This window comes from Culex pipiens, chromosome 2 (assembly GCF_016801865.2).
Source record: "Culex pipiens pallens isolate TS chromosome 2, TS_CPP_V2, whole genome shotgun sequence".
NCBI lineage: Eukaryota > Metazoa > Arthropoda > Insecta > Diptera > Culicidae > Culex > Culex pipiens.
In genome coordinates, this window is record NC_068938.1 from 58,718,683 (window position 1) to 58,736,525 (window position 17,843).

At 35.8% G+C, this 17,843-nt stretch overlaps 2 protein-coding genes across 2 annotated transcripts in view; both read right to left on the reverse strand.

Moving 5' to 3' along the window:
• Positions 1–1,469: 1,469 nt before the first annotated feature.
• LOC120418635 (facilitated trehalose transporter Tret1-like) lies at positions 1,470–6,844 on the reverse strand. The gene is made up of 4 exons (XM_039581081.2): positions 6,710–6,844; positions 2,804–3,167; positions 1,994–2,744; positions 1,470–1,934 (listed from the first exon to the last, which is right to left on the reverse strand). The coding sequence occupies exons 1-4, from the start codon at positions 6,789–6,791 to the stop codon at positions 1,701–1,703; spliced, it is 1,431 nt and encodes a 476-aa protein (XP_039437015.1). The 5' UTR covers positions 6,792–6,844; the 3' UTR covers positions 1,470–1,700.
• A 633-nt stretch (positions 6,845–7,477) lies between these two features.
• LOC120418638 (facilitated trehalose transporter Tret1-like) overlaps positions 7,478–17,843 on the reverse strand; it is a 50,058-nt gene continuing 39,692 nt past the window's right edge. The window contains exons 4-7 of the mRNA XM_039581083.2: positions 12,969–13,329; positions 12,560–12,912; positions 8,005–8,420; positions 7,478–7,945 (exon numbers count right to left, since the gene is read on the reverse strand). Of these exons, the coding sequence (XP_039437017.1) occupies positions 7,712–7,945; positions 8,005–8,420; positions 12,560–12,912; positions 12,969–13,329 (1,364 nt within the window). The 3' untranslated portion in view covers positions 7,478–7,711. The remainder of the gene's footprint in view (positions 7,946–8,004; positions 8,421–12,559; positions 12,913–12,968; positions 13,330–17,843) is intronic.

A 17,843-nucleotide genomic window follows, 5' to 3' on the forward strand; every position in this document is an offset into this window, starting at 1 on the left:
AAATATTGTTCAACGAGTCCAAACATGCTAAATATGATTTTAAACGCAGGAAACGTTTCTTATTGGTTTAAGTCGATAATACTTCTATTTTCAATAAAATTTAAGAATTTTGAAAAAAAAATTGTTGCCCCCGGTTTTTTCGGGCCTAATTTGAAAAACATTGAACAATATTTGCAACAGTCTATGCTCTTCTACACATTGTCAGAAATAGAGAATCAAACCTTGTACTCTTGAAGTGAACGAATTGGTTGAAATTTGAGTTTTTGTCAGCGATTGTTTTGTGTGACGGGCAGCGATGGAATAATCATCTTCAAAAGAAAATCATTGGACGTTCATCAGGAGAAAAAATCCGAAGGGAGCATGGCTCACCTCTCTCGCGCACGAAAGATCGGTAAAAGGAATCTAAAAAAATCATCATCTTGATTATTCGGCGGAACATCTTTTTCACCACTACACTTGCAAGTGTAACGTCACACGTCGAAAAATGACCTGTCACATTTTGTAGATGGGCAATGTGTGTAAACAAAGTGAAATAAATATTTTTGAGTGGTGCTGACAAGGAAATTCACAAAAAATCATCAGCAGATTGATTTTTTTGAAGAAGTTCGGGAGCGATTTTCTTTTGCGTGATTTGCCTCCTCTCTCTTTCGCGGGTGAAGAAAGTTCGCAAGCGAAATTGATTTTTTCGCGATTATTCCATCCCTGGTGACGGGACAACGAAAGGTGCAAATTCAAGAAAAAATTACTCTCCCATTGAATGGCTTGCAGGCCTTATTTGGTCTATATTTTTGGCGATTTATGTAAGATAGTGCATTTAAATGATTTTGCAATTCTTTAATCTTAATAAAAAGTAAATATGCTATTCTTAAAATCACATAAAAATCAGAAAAGGAAAATTTGGAGAAGCTTCTCTAAGAATATTTATAATTCTGAGGGAATTGCCCTAAATTGAAAGCAACGCGTGAGGCTCTTTATTTGGGACGAAATGAAAATGGAACCAATTCAGTATCAGGTTCTTTATCACTTAGATATATTGACTCATCAAGGACATGCGCACAAAATGAAGCTTCATGTCGTTTGTCGGTTGTAACGAAATGAAGAATGGACCAAAGGCAGTCCCATTAGCTATGTCGACTTTAATTCACTAGGGCAACGTGCTTAAATGAATCTAAGAGTGAATTAATTCCAACTATGCATTGAATAGTTGAGGCATGGCTATTAACTTGTAAGAGGCAGTGACATGTAAGTGAATTGATGAACGCAAAAGGGTATCATTGAAAATGGATGAATCGAGTGAATGACAATAAAGTCCTTTGGTGGGTTAAAATCATGTCATTTTTCACTTCAATGATGAATTTTTTTCTTGAATTTTCATGATTCATCCAGATTGACACGCTTTGCAAATGAATTTTATTAGAATTCAGGCTGACGCAAAAATCTGTATCGAAAATACAGGTCATATTTTCTATACATGTATCTATTTATTATTTATTCTTCAAATATCTACAAACATCTTTTATTCATAAAGTATCACAAAATTGCAAATCGATGCCCGTGTGCTTTTTTGTACTATTTAGATAGGAATCCCAGCAAGCTTAGTACAAAAGAGCACACCGGCATCGAAATATCTCTATCGTACATCCTAACTTAACATTGCACTGCGGTGGTTCATCATTGATTCTAACCTTCCACTTAAAAGCTCACATATCTGTACTATCGCATCCCATCGTCAGTTTAATTTCGTCCAAACTTTTCCCCCGCGTTTCCGGCACAAAGAGCCCGTTGAAAACCGCCCCAAACAGACAGCATCCGGCGAAGAACCACATGCTGCCATGCATCCCCAGCACTTCAATGGCGGCCGCAAAGTACTTGACGATCACAAAACTTACCACCCACATGAACGTGGTGCACAGGGATCCCCCGAAGCTTCGGAGCTGAAAATAGTTTAGGGTGTCGTTGAAAAAGATTTGACATTGTTTAGTTGTCAAGCTACCTTGTCCGGTAGGATCTCCGACAGGATCACAAACGTCAGCGGAAGCATTCCGACAGACGCGATGAAGATCACAAAGGACAAGCTGGCCACCGGAAGCCAGTACAGTTGACTGACATCAACCTTGGCTACGCTGAGATAGGCGTAGACTCCCATCATGGTAAGTCCAAGGCACGAACCCAGCGCTGTTACTATGTACAGGGTTTTCCTTCTCCAGCGATCCATTACGAGCGTGGAAGTGTACGATCCTGCAAGTTGGATAATCCCCACGATGATCGATGATATCTTGGAATCCATTTCGGATCCGGCATCGGCAAACACCTGTGCTGCGTACTGGATCAAGGCGAAGCAACCGGACAGCTGATTTAGGGTTACCAAAACTAATCCAATCATGAGTGCTTTCTTCACGTAGAATGGACCAAAGTCGGACCTCGTAAGTCCAGAGCTGTCACCACGATTGGCAGCTTGAGCTATTAGCTGGGCCATATCCTTCTTCATCAGGTCCACGTGCTCGGGTGAAGCGGTGTAACCACGAAGGATCTTCAGAGCGTTCTCCGCTGCTGGATGGTTATTTCGATGTACCAAATATTGAGGGGTTTCTGGGAGTCGAGTGAAACAAATCAGGAACACAATTGGCACAAAGATGAAGATGTACGATGTGGTGTGGTAGGAAAGGTAAGTTCCAGCGATGAAGCAGACCAGCGTTCCCGTATTGATGAACAGGATGAAGAATGACCCGAGGGTACCTCGTATCCTGCCAAGAAGATGAATTGATCAACATGGTTTCCAAACTTAACTGCAAACCTAACTAACCTATCTTCAGCGATTTCCGTGACGTAGAGTGGTACCAGCAGGAACACTCCGGCGGCCCCCAAACCCGCCAGAACTCGTGCCAGATACAGAATCTCAACCGACCGTCCAAAAGCGACACAGGACCAAAATCCAATCAGTGGAAGTGCGGTCCCGCAAAGGGACACCTTCCGGCCGAATCGGTCCGCTGACCAGCCAAACAGAACCGTGCCGAAGATGGCTCCCACGCACAGCAGGGACGCGATCCACGTGGCTTGGATGTCCGTTACGGGGGCGTCCAGGGGCGATTCGGTGATGGAGATCAGCAGCGGCAGGTACGGGGAGAGCCAGCCAAAAGTGGTGCCCTGGGCGAGGGAGATGATGTTGACTGTGGGTGAAGCAAATGTTGTCGTCGAGTCATTGTTTTAAAATATTTTATAGATTTACTAATAGGTAATTCCTTGCCAACAAACATGAAATTAGAAAAAAGATGTTCCAACCTCTCTTTGATTTTCGTAATGCCCTTTTATACATTCAAGTTTTTTCAAGTTTATGTTCTTCGACTCTGATTGAATCCAAAGGGCAAGTGTGTTAAATCATAAGAAATGATTAGAAATAGTCTAAATGTTCTTGACAACATTGTTTACAAATGAAAAAGCTTTTACAAATCTTGGATTTTCTTATTTTTAACATCAAACTCGATTTCTGCGACCCCATTTTTGTCAAATTTGAACGGTTGATTGCCTTAAAAATGACCAAATGCTTTTTTTCAGTTTTTCGTAACCGCCATTTTAGCCGACATCTTGGATTTTAAAATTTTAAATCACTTTAGAGTTGTCTAGGCCCTAGGGGTCATACTAAAGCTCGACAACAAAAATTAAGAAAAAGAAAAAAAAAACTCTTTTTTCGTGATTCGATTATCCGAAGATTCGATTATCCAAAAATATTTTTTTCTGAGACCTTCGGATAATCGAGTCTGGACTGTATTAAAAAAAATAAATCAATTTAAAATTCCATATATTTTATATTTTGTTTCTTTTTTCTCTGAATTTATTAAAAAATAACAAATAAATAAAATAATGATTTTTTTAAAGATTAAAACATAAAAACATTTTGCAAATCACATATTTCTGAAAATTAATGACTGCAAATCAGGTATACGGGTTTATAATCCATTTCCAACAATGTTTTCATTAAAATGAAATAAAATTCTGGCTTGAAGTTTAGATTTTTATATTTTTTTTTTAATTTTAAGTTTAAGTTTAGAAAAAAACGTGTCTTCATAAATGCATTGATATTTTGCAAATTCTTCAAGTTAGCATTATTATTATACAGCAATTCCATTTGAAAAGAGCCTAAACCAAAAACTCCGATAGGGCTCGAAATTTTTCTGCGAGTTCCTTGGCCAAAATAATTAGACCCGTATTTTTTGTTTGGTCAATCGTGCTAGGGTGGTTCGAAAAATGGCCATTTTCGTCATTTTTCGCAAAAACCACTTTTTTCAGAAAATCATATCTCCGCGTTATTTCATCCGATTTTAGCTGTCTTAGACGCAAAAGAAAGGTGATTACACTGAAATAAAAAAAAAGTACCAAATTCCTAAATTCTAGGAATTTTGCTACTTTTCCTTATTTAGTAATCGGGTTTTTTGGATAACTTAAGGGGTTACATACATGTATATCGGCAAAAAAGTCAGAGGTTAGTATGAGCACACACTTCAACTTTTTTTAATTCTTTTTTCATGGCATTAAAATATACATTTTCACCTACTTTCAAAACAAATTTGAAGATATTTGGTTGCATCGTTGCCGAGATATAGCAATTTCAAGTTAGCAGTTTCAAAAAACGGGTGCCACGATATCTCAACACTGTCTTGACCAAATCGGCTCAAAATTTTGGTGAAGACTCGTTAAACCGATTCCGTGTGCATGACGAAGCCCGATTTTCAAAAAGTTTATTTTAAAAAAAGATAAAAATATTTTTGTGTTTTTCATATAAAAAACCGTTAGTTTTTGATTTTTGTATTTTTTTAAAAAGCTAATTTTAAAAATTGGGCTTCGTCATGCACACGGGATACATCTTGAGAGTCTTCACCTCAAATTTCAGCCAATTTGGTCCATCCCATCTCGAGATATCGTGGCACCCGTAAATCAACTCGGGGTTTAGAGAAAAACGCCAACAAAGTTTGACAGCCCGCTTTGCGCATGGCAAAATTTTGAACTTAAATCGTCTCTTACTCAGTTTAATCATGAAATATCTTCATGAAACTTTCAGGAGTGATTAATAATCATCTTTTGAGTGGATTTATAAAATATTCTGTAATATAAAATTTTGTGATTTTCTACATGTATGTAACCCCTTAATAAGGAAAGGAGGCAAAATTCCTAGAATTTAGGAATTTGGTACTATTTTTTTATTTCAGTGTAGTTTGGCTATTTGAGAAAAATAGTAAGAAGTTTGAAAAATCTAGCTTAACATTTGAAAAAGCCGTATGAAAACTTAAAATGGCGAAAAATTTCACATAACCTGTTAAAAATTGGCGATGTCGTACCGTACATTTCCGAGATATGATTTTTTGAAAATAAAAACTGAGTTTTTCGACGCACCACGCGCAAAAACAGGGAAATGACGAAATCGACAAAAAATCAACTATTTTCACTAAAACTGAGATAACTTAAAAATTTCAGCGATGTTTGGGTACCAAAATTTTCGTAATTAAAATACGCAACTTTTGGTACCCTAACATGTATAGGTCATCGCTAAAATTTTAAAGTTATCGCAGTTTTAGTGAAAAAAGTTGATTTTTTGCCGATTTCGTCATTTTCCTGTTTTGAAATTTGAAATTTAGCTTAGACTCTAACAGTTTTCAATTTTAAATTATTACATTATTACATTTAATAGGCCACAAAAAGACTTTTTGTAAACATAGACATTTTCAGACGGTTGTAGTACAGAAAAAAGAACAAAGATTTGTTTTGTTCCATAGCAATCAGGGAAACTCATGCCCATTCAAAATGGGCTCACCAGCCACAAAATATCAGCTGGTGTGTCACATACTTTTCGAGCTTTACGCGCAGGAACAAGAAATAATATCACATCATATTGATTTTAAGGTTAAACATGATGAAACAGGTGATGAAACTTCCTAATATGTGATTCATCTTTAAATATTCTAAACAAAAGTTATCAGCTTTTACTAAAGTACCCATAAAAAAAAAGTAAATTTGGAAGGTGTAATTTTAGAAGGTTGAGTATTACCTCTTTTATGATGTAATTTTACCTCAATTTAGACTGAAAATGCGACATTGTACCAGAATAGTGGTAAAATTACACATTTTCAGAGGCAAAATTACACTTTTTCTGACATAAAAGATGTACCCCTTTCCAGATTAAATATTACCATGATTTTTTTTCTGTGTAACTCAAAATTGTATCAGGACAGAAAATAAGTAAACAATGATAAAGATACAAAATCATTTAAATAACATTTAAACCAACAATGTTCCAATAATTTGTTGAAGAATCGTACTATAAAATCAAAATCAAATTGAGCTTTAAGACAGAGCTTGTACAAAAATCTAATGAAACTGATTTGCTTCAAGTAACCATAGCTCAATCCTATAAATGGAAAAGAAATGTGTTGCTTTGACGAAAAATCAAAGCAAGTAAAACAATGTAAAATTTAATTACAGGCACTCAAAGCAAAAGCGACAACCTTCAAGAATTTCAAAACAACTTTTACGAAACAGAAACTGGAAAGAACTGGATTATCAGCAACAATTTTGACAGACTTGCAAAAAAAAAAGATTCAATTTTTTTCTATTATTGTTTCAGCTCTTAGCACCTCCCTAAAATCTTCAGCTTCCAAATAGTTTGATTTCCATTTTCATTTTCATCCCAATATTTTTTTCTAACACTTTAATGAATTACCATAGAGCACCGCCAAATACTGATAAAAGACCCTCCGATCACCGTTTACCGCAACCGGAAGTGCCCCTGCAACTTTGGTCATTGTGGTGAGTCCAATAGTTATCGATCACTATTGCTGATCACTTTTCACGGCTACTGGCTGCGGTCAGTTGATCAGTCAGCCGTCACTTAGCACCGTAATTAACATCGGCAACGCACCGAGCCTTTCTTCGGAAGATGACCTTGGCCTTTAAATCTTGGCACTTGCATAGAAAATGGGATGAACTTTAAATCCACCGACCACTTTTAGTTTTCAACCAAGTTTTCCTGAAACAGTTCCGACGGTCCGCACTGGTCAAAATTTCGCGACAAACTGGCCTACCCATGGTGTAATCCCGCCCCGTAGTCTCTGGGGCATGATCTTGGAGCGCGAAAATAAAAGCCAGCCTTACTTAGCGGCTGCCTAATTGTGCTAATCAACATTTCGGAACGACTTAAACCGCGAAACGCGCTGGGGATGATCCAAATAGAATCGGTTCAGAAGGCTTTGTGATAGTAGGAGAAGGGGTTAGCTGAATGACAAGTTTGAGCATCTTTTGCAAATCTTTGTTGGATTGATGTAGGCAGATAGATCTGTGATTGAGTGCCCTTCAAATGTTTGGTTGTTGTTTGGAGAAACAGCTGATAAAACACGTGCAAAGGTGTAAAAAAGTTTCAAGCGAATATGTTTCAGTGGAGCTTTAATGTTCAGGGTGTCTACTCAACTCAATCAGAAAAAAAAATTCTTCATAATAAATACAATCAAATTTTATTTACACTTTTCTGTATTACATAACAGGAACTGTTCATAATAATTTAAGATATTTTCTTACAATTCAGTTTGTACTAAATTCTAGGGTTTCCATTGGTAACAACTATTAATCACAACATTTTCGATTCTTGGTTAAGATCATCGCTCCACACATTCTCTCACTGGCACTCTTATGGCACTACACTCCCATTTTACCGGTCCACCCCGGCCTTTTACGTGGCCTTGCTCCGGCTCTCCATGGCCAGCGTAATCTCGTCGATGCTCTTGCCGCGCGTTTCCGGCACGAAGAACGCGTTGAACAGCACCCCAAACAGACAGCACCCGGCGAAGGTCCACATGCAGCCATGCATCCCCAGGACCTCGACCATCACCGGGAAGTACTTGACCACGATGAAGCTGACGACCCACAGGAACGTGGTGCAGAGCGATCCACCGAAGCTGCGGAGCTGCGAAAAAGAAATTTGAGTTAGTTTGGGAATCACTGCAATATCAAATGCTTCCTTACCTTCTGCGGCAGAATCTCCGACAGTATCACAAACGTCAGCGGCAGTATTCCGACCGACGCGATGAAGATCACAAACGACAAGCTGGCCACCGGCAGCCAGCTGATCTTGCTCACGTCGAATCCGGAAACGGCCAGGTACGCGTGGACTCCCATCATCCCGAGGCCAATCGCGGATCCGAACGAAGACACGATGTACAGGACCTTCCGCTTGCACCGGTCCACCACCATCGTGGACACGTACGAGCCGGCCAGCTGGATGGCGCCCACGACCATGGCGGACACGTTCGGGTCCAGGTTCGAGCCGGCTTCGGCGAAGATGTGCGCCGTGTAGTTGATGAGGGCGAAGCAGCCGGAGAACTGGTTCAGCGTTACGAGAACCATGCCGATCAGGAGGGCCTTTTTGGTGGCGAAGGGGGCTGGAAGAGGTTGAAAAGGTATAAAGTTGTTACTTTTTGCGTTTTGTAACCAATTCTAAGTTATGATTTCTTGAAGAAAAAAAATGTGCTTTTAAAAAAATCGAAATTTTATTATTTTTTCACTTAAGTTAATAAAAACCAAGTTTTCAATCCAAAAGTACTATACCGAAATTTTCATAAAGTGTGTCGTTTTCCAGATTAGGCCACTCAAACCTTCAGTTAAACCTTCAGTTCTTCAATTTTGAAAAAAGTTTAAAATTCAGATTTTTTTTTTAATTTCCTTCCAATTTGTCTAAGAATCAAGGTTATTAACGATAAAATTATCGAGGTTCAATAACGATAACGGTAGTTCTATCGTTTTCGTTGGGACGATAACGATAATTTATCGTGATCGTTATTCCGATAATTCTATCGACGATTATTTTTATCGAGGATAACGGACGATAACTTATATTTAATATATTTCTAAAATTGAATAATATCTACTGAATTATGTTGAATTTTCTTGCTGCCTCTTAGTAAATACTTTTATGATAATATGGTAAGTTTCAAAGTAAAAATACTTTAAAAAAAAACACAAAATACCGTATTTTTTTGAAAGTACTCAATTTTTTTATAATTCGCAATATGGGTATCAAACGATTCGAAATGTTGCAAACTGTTTCAGAATTTTTTGAATGAAATTTTCAAATTTTCACAAAATAGCAAAATTATTGAGTATTTTCTCGAAAATACTAAAAAAAATATAATTCGCAATATGGGTTTCAAACGATTTGAAATTAAGCATGCATTTTCACTGTTTCAGAGTTTTTTGAATGAAATACTCAAATTTTCACAAAATACCGTATTTTTTTAGGACTAATTTTTTTTATGATTTGCAATATGAGTATCAAACGATACGAAATATCGCATGCATTTTCACTGTTTCATAGTTTTTTGAATGAAATACTCAAATTTTCACAAAATACCGTATTTTCTCGAAAATACTCAAATTTTTATAATTCGCAATATGGGTATCAAATGATTCGAAATTTTGCATGCATTTTAACTGTTTCAGAGTTTTTTGAATGAAAAAGCAGGTAAACTTTCGCTTCGTTTGATACCCATATTGCATATTAAAAAATTTGGATACTTTAAAAAAATACGGTATTTTGTGAAAATATTAGTGTTCAATTCAAAAAACTATGAAACAGTGAAAATGCATGCGATATTTCGTATCGTTTGTTACCCATATTGCAAATTATAAAAAATTTAGTCTTTAAAAAAATACGGTATTTTGTGGAAATTCTATATGCAATCTATAAAAAAATAAGTTTTTCCGAGAAAATACGGTATTTTGTGAAAATGCATGCAACATTTCGAATCGTTTAATACCCATATTGCAAATTATAGAAATTTGAGTATTTTAAAAAATACGGTATTTTGTGATTTTTTTTAGTATTTATACTTTGAAACTTACCATATTATCAAAAAAATATTTACTAAGAGGAAGCTTGAAAATTCAACATAATTTGGTTGGTTTTAGTCAATTTTAGAAATATATTAAATATAAGTTATCGTCCATTATCGTCGATAAAATTATCGCCGATAGAATTATCGGAATAACGATAACGATAAATTTAACATTTTTTTGCTGAACATGCAAAAACAACATAAAACACACAAACACACTTCCAGTATCTATTTCATATTATGAAAATGTCAGGAATAAAAAAAAAAGTTACTTTACCAGTGATTTTTTTTAAAGATATTTATACTCAAAACATTATATGCTTTTTTTCAAGTATTCTAACTTTGAAATGAAACCAATGGATTCAAATATCCATCTAATAGTTGATGAAATTTATTTGAAATTTGGCCGATTTTTTCGTTTTAATTAATGACGATGCATTCTCATGTTTTTTTTTTGCAAAGGTGGTATTGTAGCAATTTTGAGAGTTTTTCAAGCAAATTTGTAGATAAATCTTTGGTCATCTCAGCTTTTTGTAAAATTTAGAAAATCATAAGAAATACCCCCTGGATCGTTTCTTTAGGTAAAAATAATAAACTGTATAAATTTGGAGCCAAATTGATTCGCAAAAATGTATGGAGGAAAGCAAAAAAAAAAAACAAAAATCCACCAAAAGGTGGATGACCCGCTTTCGAACCTGCCGGAACAAGCCGGAACTATTCCTGGCTCTTAGCGAGCTAATGATGAAATACATCTACCATCCGTGAGCTGCCTTCGGCGTCAAAAGTTATCTTTCACCTATGATCTAGTTTTAAGTTTTCCTTTTTCTATCCCCCTTTCTATAACAATTCTAGTAGGTTTTTTTGTTGAAATTTTTCCTGCTCTGGATTAATCCCTTTTGCTAGTTCTAATAGTATCACTAAGTGTAAATTTTGAATTCATAGCTGAAAGGAACTCCAAAACTCTATTTAGGTATATAAGAAAAACAAATTGTTTATTGATAACTGAATGAATAAAAACTGAATTGAATTGAATATTTAAATTTGACGACAATTAGCTTTATCGAAAGTTGTAAAACGATCCGAGTTAACCTTGACGTGTTATGAGTGATTCAAAGAAGACGTTTTTGTATGAAGATATTTTGAAGACACGAATATTTGATTTATTCAAAAAAATCGGCAACGCTGCCGAATGAATCATGATCACCTTGTTTAAAACTCACATTACTAATTTATGCAATCTAGTTGTGCAACAATTTTCACACATTATATTTTGTGATTCTGAAAAATAATCATGGAAAAGTACCGTAAAACGGGGTGACTTTGATAGCCGGGGTGACTTTGATAGGTTTGCGATTTTTCCGCAAAATGAAGAGTACAATTAAAATATTTAAGGAATGGTTAAGAAACATACTGACCGTGGTAGAGAAGTGTTCAAAGTACCTCAAGCAGAACTTTTCATAAAATTTTGACAAGTTTAAAAAGTTAGTTAACTATAGTTAAGAAAATGCTGATGAAAGTCATTATTTTAAACTTCTCAAATTGTCATGATTTTCTCAATGAACATGATTTTTAATCGGAAAACGGAATGCATTTTCGGATTCTTTGGACAATTTTCCACTAGAAGAAGGTTAAAAAAGTTTGTAAATAATAAATAATATGTGTTTTTGAAACACAATTAAAAAAAAATCTCCAAATTTATAGGCAATTTCAGTTGAACAAATTTCATGTAAAATGTGAAAACTTGTGATTCGTGCTTTGAATTCAGTATAAAATGCAATATAAATCGATAATTTTACAAACAAAACTAGTTTTAACAAATTTCAGGCAAAATTCCGACTTTTTAACAATTTTACCTAAAATTTATATGTATTTTGCTAAAAAGCTTATACACTTAGTTAACTAAATATAAACATTGATTTTTTTCTTAAAAACTATATCAGCTTCTTTAGTGATGGTACATTTAGCGTACAAATAAAGTTTGAACATCTTAAATATGATTTTAACAAGAAAAACTATGACTATCAAAGTCACCCCGGAATTAAAACTAAGAATTTTAAACGTAACTATTTTTCTAAACATTATTGAAAAAACTTTTTTTCCGAAATAATGCATGGACTTTGTGTAGTCTACCCCAGTACATGTTCTAAAAATAATAATCTTGAGAAAAACCTTACCTGTTGGAAAATATTCTAAAGCAAATTGAAATCCTATCAAAGTCACCCCGGTTTACGGTACTTCTATTCAGTAATGTTTTTTTGGCATGGAAAAGTAAGCAAATTTGTCTCTTCCAAAAGAAAAAAAAAAGTTAACAATTTCACATAGAATTTGCAAAAATGCATAGTCGTCATTCAACGCAAATTTTATTTTTTTTTTTGTTTTTAAAACGCAATTTTGTTTTTTTTTTTTTGTGAGAAAAAGGATGAAATCGTAAAAATAAATGGAGCCTTTAAAATTCTAAATCAGATTTTTCTACTTTTTGAAAGATTATTCTTCTAACTTATATAAAGCTTCTAACTTATATTCAAGCATGTACGGAAAAACTTATTGTGCAAAATGGCAGCTTTAGTCATAAAAAAATCTGCCACAAAACGCTACAAAAAAATCAAACTTGTAGAAATTATTGTTGGTCAATGCTTCAGAATGCTTGATTTGGCTTTAAAACAAAAATTGTTTCTCAAACGACTTACCAAAGTCCGCCAGTCGAATGGACGAATCCTCTCCGGAATCATTCTCCTTGCCTCGGATAGCTATGGTGCTCATCAGCCGACTCATTTCCTCCTTTAGCTGTTCCAAATGCTCCGGCGAGGTGGTGTATCCCCGCAGGAACTTGAGCGCCCCCTCAGCGGCTTCAATTTTGTTACACTTGATCAGATGCTGGGGCGTTTCCGGAAGCCGGATAAAGCACACCAGAAACAGGATTGGCAACAGGATCAAGACGTACGAGGTCACGTGGTAGGACATGTAAGTTCCAGCGATGAAACACACCAGCGTGCCCATGTTGATGAACAGGATGAAGAACGACCCGAGGGTGCCTCGAATCCTGTGAAAAAGTATGATTAAAATTGGGTCCCAAACATAACCCCAAACCAAACTAACCTATCTTCGGCAATCTCCGTGACGTACAGTGGCACCAGCAGGAACACTCCGGCAGCGCCGAGGCCGGCCAACAGTCGGGCAGCGTACAGCACTTCAACGAATCCTCCGAAGGCCACGCACGCCCAGAATCCGATCAGCGGAAGGGCGGCCATGCAGAGCGAAAACTTCCGGCCAAATTTGTCCGCCGACCAGCCGAACAGAACCGTGCCGAAGATTGCTCCCACGCACAGCAGCGACGCGATCCAAGTGGCCTGGATGTCCGTTACGGGAGCGTTCAGGGGGGAGTTGGTTGAGATCAGCAGGGGCAGGAACGGCGATAGCCATCCGATGGCCGTGCCCTGGGCCAGCGAGATTATGTTCACTGCGGGAAGGAAGTAAACATTAGCTTAAGTATACCTTGTAGTGACGATGAAGGACTTGAGTAGGGAAGCATCAATTAAAGATTAATTAGATATTTGGAACGATTTGAAGTATTTCAGTGCCAGATAGGTAAACTCAAACATTCATTAATTAAAGCGTTAAGTTACGCCACTTCCGAAACTGTAAGCAAATCTTGGTTTGAGAAAGTTCAGATTAGATTTGCAACAACTTCAACTGGAGGGGTAGTGCACACCGGCCGGAGCCGGTAGAACGCTGTTATTAGCCGGCCTGGAATCTCGTGTGGGAAGTGCTTGCACAATTGTGAGAAATTATCTGTCTGATAAGGCTGAAACGTGCTTGCTGTATGAACAGTGGCGTCGACTTTGGGAAGTCTGGAGGAGTAATATTTTCAATTTCTAGATTGTTTTTTTTTTTGCTTATCAGTAGGTATTACTTGTAAAATTGATATGATTTATTTTCAAACAATTAAAATGACAAAAACCCCTCTTTGTTCTGGCGTCACTGAACACCATTCTAAAGTTTGCTCGGAATGATCTTCAACAAGCTTAACGGGGAAATTTATGCAAATCGATCAACCAGAAAAATTTGGATAAAACCTGCGTGAAGCGAATCTAAGGTAAACAAGCACTTTCAGATTGTCGAAAAACATTTTTTCACGCAACTACTTGTTTGTTGACCTGGTGGAGATTAGAATTTCATTAACACTCCAAGAAAGCGCAACAGCACCTGTTGCTGCGTACTCAGTCCATTACTTGTGCGCAACCAAAATAGGACCATTAAACTTGACAACAAAATGTCAACTCCCACGACGCTCCCATTCTCGATGAGATGTTTTCATTTTGTTTGTTGTCATAGGTGCTAACCAGGAACCCAGCGTGCTCTAATTGGCATTGAAGCTCCAAAATCATGCCCCGCCGGGCTCCGGAATGTATGCTACCGGGTTCGGTCGTGCGTAAAGAATTTAGCTTAATGAATGTGCAAAAAGCAGACAAATGAGGGGATTTTCTACAGTTTACTTAATGATTTGGCGGATTTAAGATGTTTTCGTCACACTTAAATTGAAATTATTTATAGATTGATAGCTTTCCGGTTAAACAAACTAAGTTTACTTTGGAGATTATGGATTTGACGAAATTTGGAGCGCTCGAGGGAATTTCCGTTCATCGTGAAAGAGAAGACTTGGATTGCTTAACATCCTATTCAAATGTTTAGCCTTTTCATGCCAGTTATAAAAATCAAATGGACTTTATCTTCGAGCAATTCCATGCCAATAAATAGGAAATCAGTTTTACCGATTTCATTGAAACAATGTAGACATGATATATAAGACTAATATAAAACTTTTTTGTTTGCCGTAAACCGTTACCCCGGTTTCAAATTATTTCTCAAATGGGTAATTCTCTACCAATTCACACGAAATCGGGAAAAGTTGCCCCGACCCCTCTTCGATTTGCGTGAAACTTTGTCCTAAGGGGTAACTTTTGTCCCTGATCACGAATCCGAGGTCCGTTTTTTGATATCTCGTGACGGAGGGGCGGTACGACCCCTTCCATTTTTGAACATGCGAAAAAAGAGGTGTTTTTCAATAATTTGCAGCCTGAAACGGTGATGAGATAGAAATTTGGTGTCAAAGGGACTTTTATGTAAAATTAGACGCCCGATTTGATGGCGTACTCAGAATTCCGAAAAAAACGTATTTTTCATCGAAAAAAACACTAAAAAAGTTTTAAAAATTCTCCCATTTTCCGTTACTCGACTGTAAAAAATTTTGGAACATGTCATTTTATGGGAAATTTAATGTACTTTTCGAATCTACATTGACCCAGAAGGGTCATTTTTTCATTTAGAACAAAATTTTTCATTTTAAAATTTCGTGTTTTTTCTAACTTTGCAGGGTTATTTTTTAGAGTGTAACAATGTTCTACAAAGTTGTAGAGCAGACAATTACAAAAATTTTGATATATAGACATAAGGGGTTTGCTTAAAAACATCACGAGTTATCGCGATTTTACGAAAAAAAGTTTTGAAAAAGTTACTTTTTGCGTTTCTCTTTGTTTCGTCGTCCGTGTCTGTCGCGGGTGACCATGAACGGCCATGATCGATGACGACCAACTTTTTCAAAACTTTTTTTCGTAAAATCGCGATAACTCGTGATGTTTATAAGCAAACCCCTTATGTCTATATATCAAAATTTTTGTAATTGTCTGCTCTACAACTTTGTAGAACATTGTTACACTCTAAAAAATAACCCTGCAAATTAGAAAAAACACGAAATTTTAAAATGAAAAATTTTGTTCTAAATGAAAAAATGACCCTTCTGGGTCAATGTAGATTCGAAAAGTACATTAAATTTCCCATAAAATGACATGTTCCAAAAATTTTTACAGTCGAGTAACGGAAAATGGGAGAATTTTTAAAACTTTTTTAGTGTTTTTTTCGATGAAAAATACGTTTTTTCGGAATTCTGAGTACGCCATCAAATCGGGCGTCTAATTTTACATAAAAGTCCCTTTGACACCAAATTTCTATCTCATCACCGTTTCAGGCTGCAAATTATTGAAAAACACCTCTTTTTTCGCATGTTCAAAAATGGAAGGGGTCGTACCGCCCCTCCGTCACGAGATATCAAAAAACGGACCTCGGATTCGTGATCAGGGACAAAAGTTACCCCTTAGGACAAAGTTTCACGCAAATCGAAGAGGGGTCGGGGCAACTGCTGTGTGAGTTGGCGGAGAATTACCCAAATATAAACTCTTATTAGTGCAAAATTTACCGATGCAGTCCGTTTTTCGATTCGAACTCATTGAGAAAACATGACACTTAGTAAGTATTACAATAACGCTATTTTTAAAAGTTTCCCTGATTATAGTAAACAATCTTTTGAAACTTTTCAAAATTTGTTGCAAACTTCTCAGCAATAATTTTGGCCCAAACTTGAGCCAAATCGATTGCATCATATCAACGAGCTATTTGAAAATAAAAATGTACTTAAATAACGATTCACGACACCGCCAAAAGATTTTTTGGTTTTAAGGTTTGAAAGTCAACTGTCCAGGTATTCCAAATTTTTTTGCTCAATATGTTTGGGAAAATAGGCTAAGATATTGCAAAAAAACCCACGAAAAATGCTGGAGGGTATGTCTTTCCCAAACAATACAGATTTTTATTATTGGAACCGTATTAAAAAAAAATTATCTGTACGTTAAAAAAAAACAAAATCCAATCGCAGGTAATACTTTGACAGCCAATTTTTCAAAAATATCTTAGTATTAACGATTGTCCTAATTACTATTCTTTCGAAGATACAGCAGTTTTTTGAAATAAATATATTGAAAAGACAGGGATTTTTGTTTTCATGCTCAAAAAAGAATACATGATATAATTTTCAGTTTATTCAGTTGGATGGTTTGTCAATAATAAATGTTTCCAATTTTTTGATATATTATGTGAAATTTCCCTAGAAATCCGATAAAATATTTTCAGACATAGGCTCTTTTGCCCAGACACAGTCAAACCGCTATTTTTAGTTTCCATGCGACTTTTTCAAATGTTTCGATGGTTTTTTGACCTGTGGTCCCAAAATTAAAAATTGTAGTGAAACGAAATTATTCTTCTTCATTTTTTTGTTTGTGTTTCAATTTGAATACTTGAAAAATTTGTTACCATTTTAGATATGAGCAACTCTCTACGAAATCGGCTGATTTCAACCATTTTTATTTTTTTGGTATTTTTTGATTTGGCTCAAACTTTGTGGGGGCCTTCCCTATGTCCAAATAAGCTATTTTGTGTCATTGGTTCACCCATACAAGTCTCCATACAATTTTGGCTGCTGTCTATACAAAAATGGTACGTAAATATTCAAACAGCTGTAACTTTTGAGTGAATTTTCTGATCAATTTGGTGTCTTGGGCAAAGTTGTAGGTATTGTTGAGGACTATTGAGAAAAAAATAGGTACACGGAAAAAAAATGCAGATTTTTTAATCAACTTTTTTTTCACAAAAAACTCAATTTCCCAAAATACGTATTTTTTGATTTTCGAGATTTTTTGATATGTTTTAGTGGACAAAAACTTTTGAGCCATAGAGAAACATGGTAAAAAAAAATCTGCCGCCATGTTATGCATTTTTGAAAAAATAGTGATTTTTGAAAAAAAAAGAAATTTTATGCAAAAACAAATTTGACGTAATTTTTTAATGTAAAATTGAATTTGCAATCGAAAAGTACTTTACAGATTTTTTGATAAAGGGCTCTGTTTTCAAGATATAGCCACCGAAAGTTTGATTTTAGCGAAATATTTGCAGTTTTTTTATTTTTAAAAATAGTGACCATGAGTGACCATTTCTGAAAATATTTTTTTGAAAAGTTCAGAAAATTTGCTATAAAATTGTCTAAGAGACATTAAAGATTGGACCTATGGTTGCCGAGATACAGCCGCTTTAAGAAAAAGAAACACGAAAATTGAAGTTTTCTAAGTCTCACCCAAACAACTCACC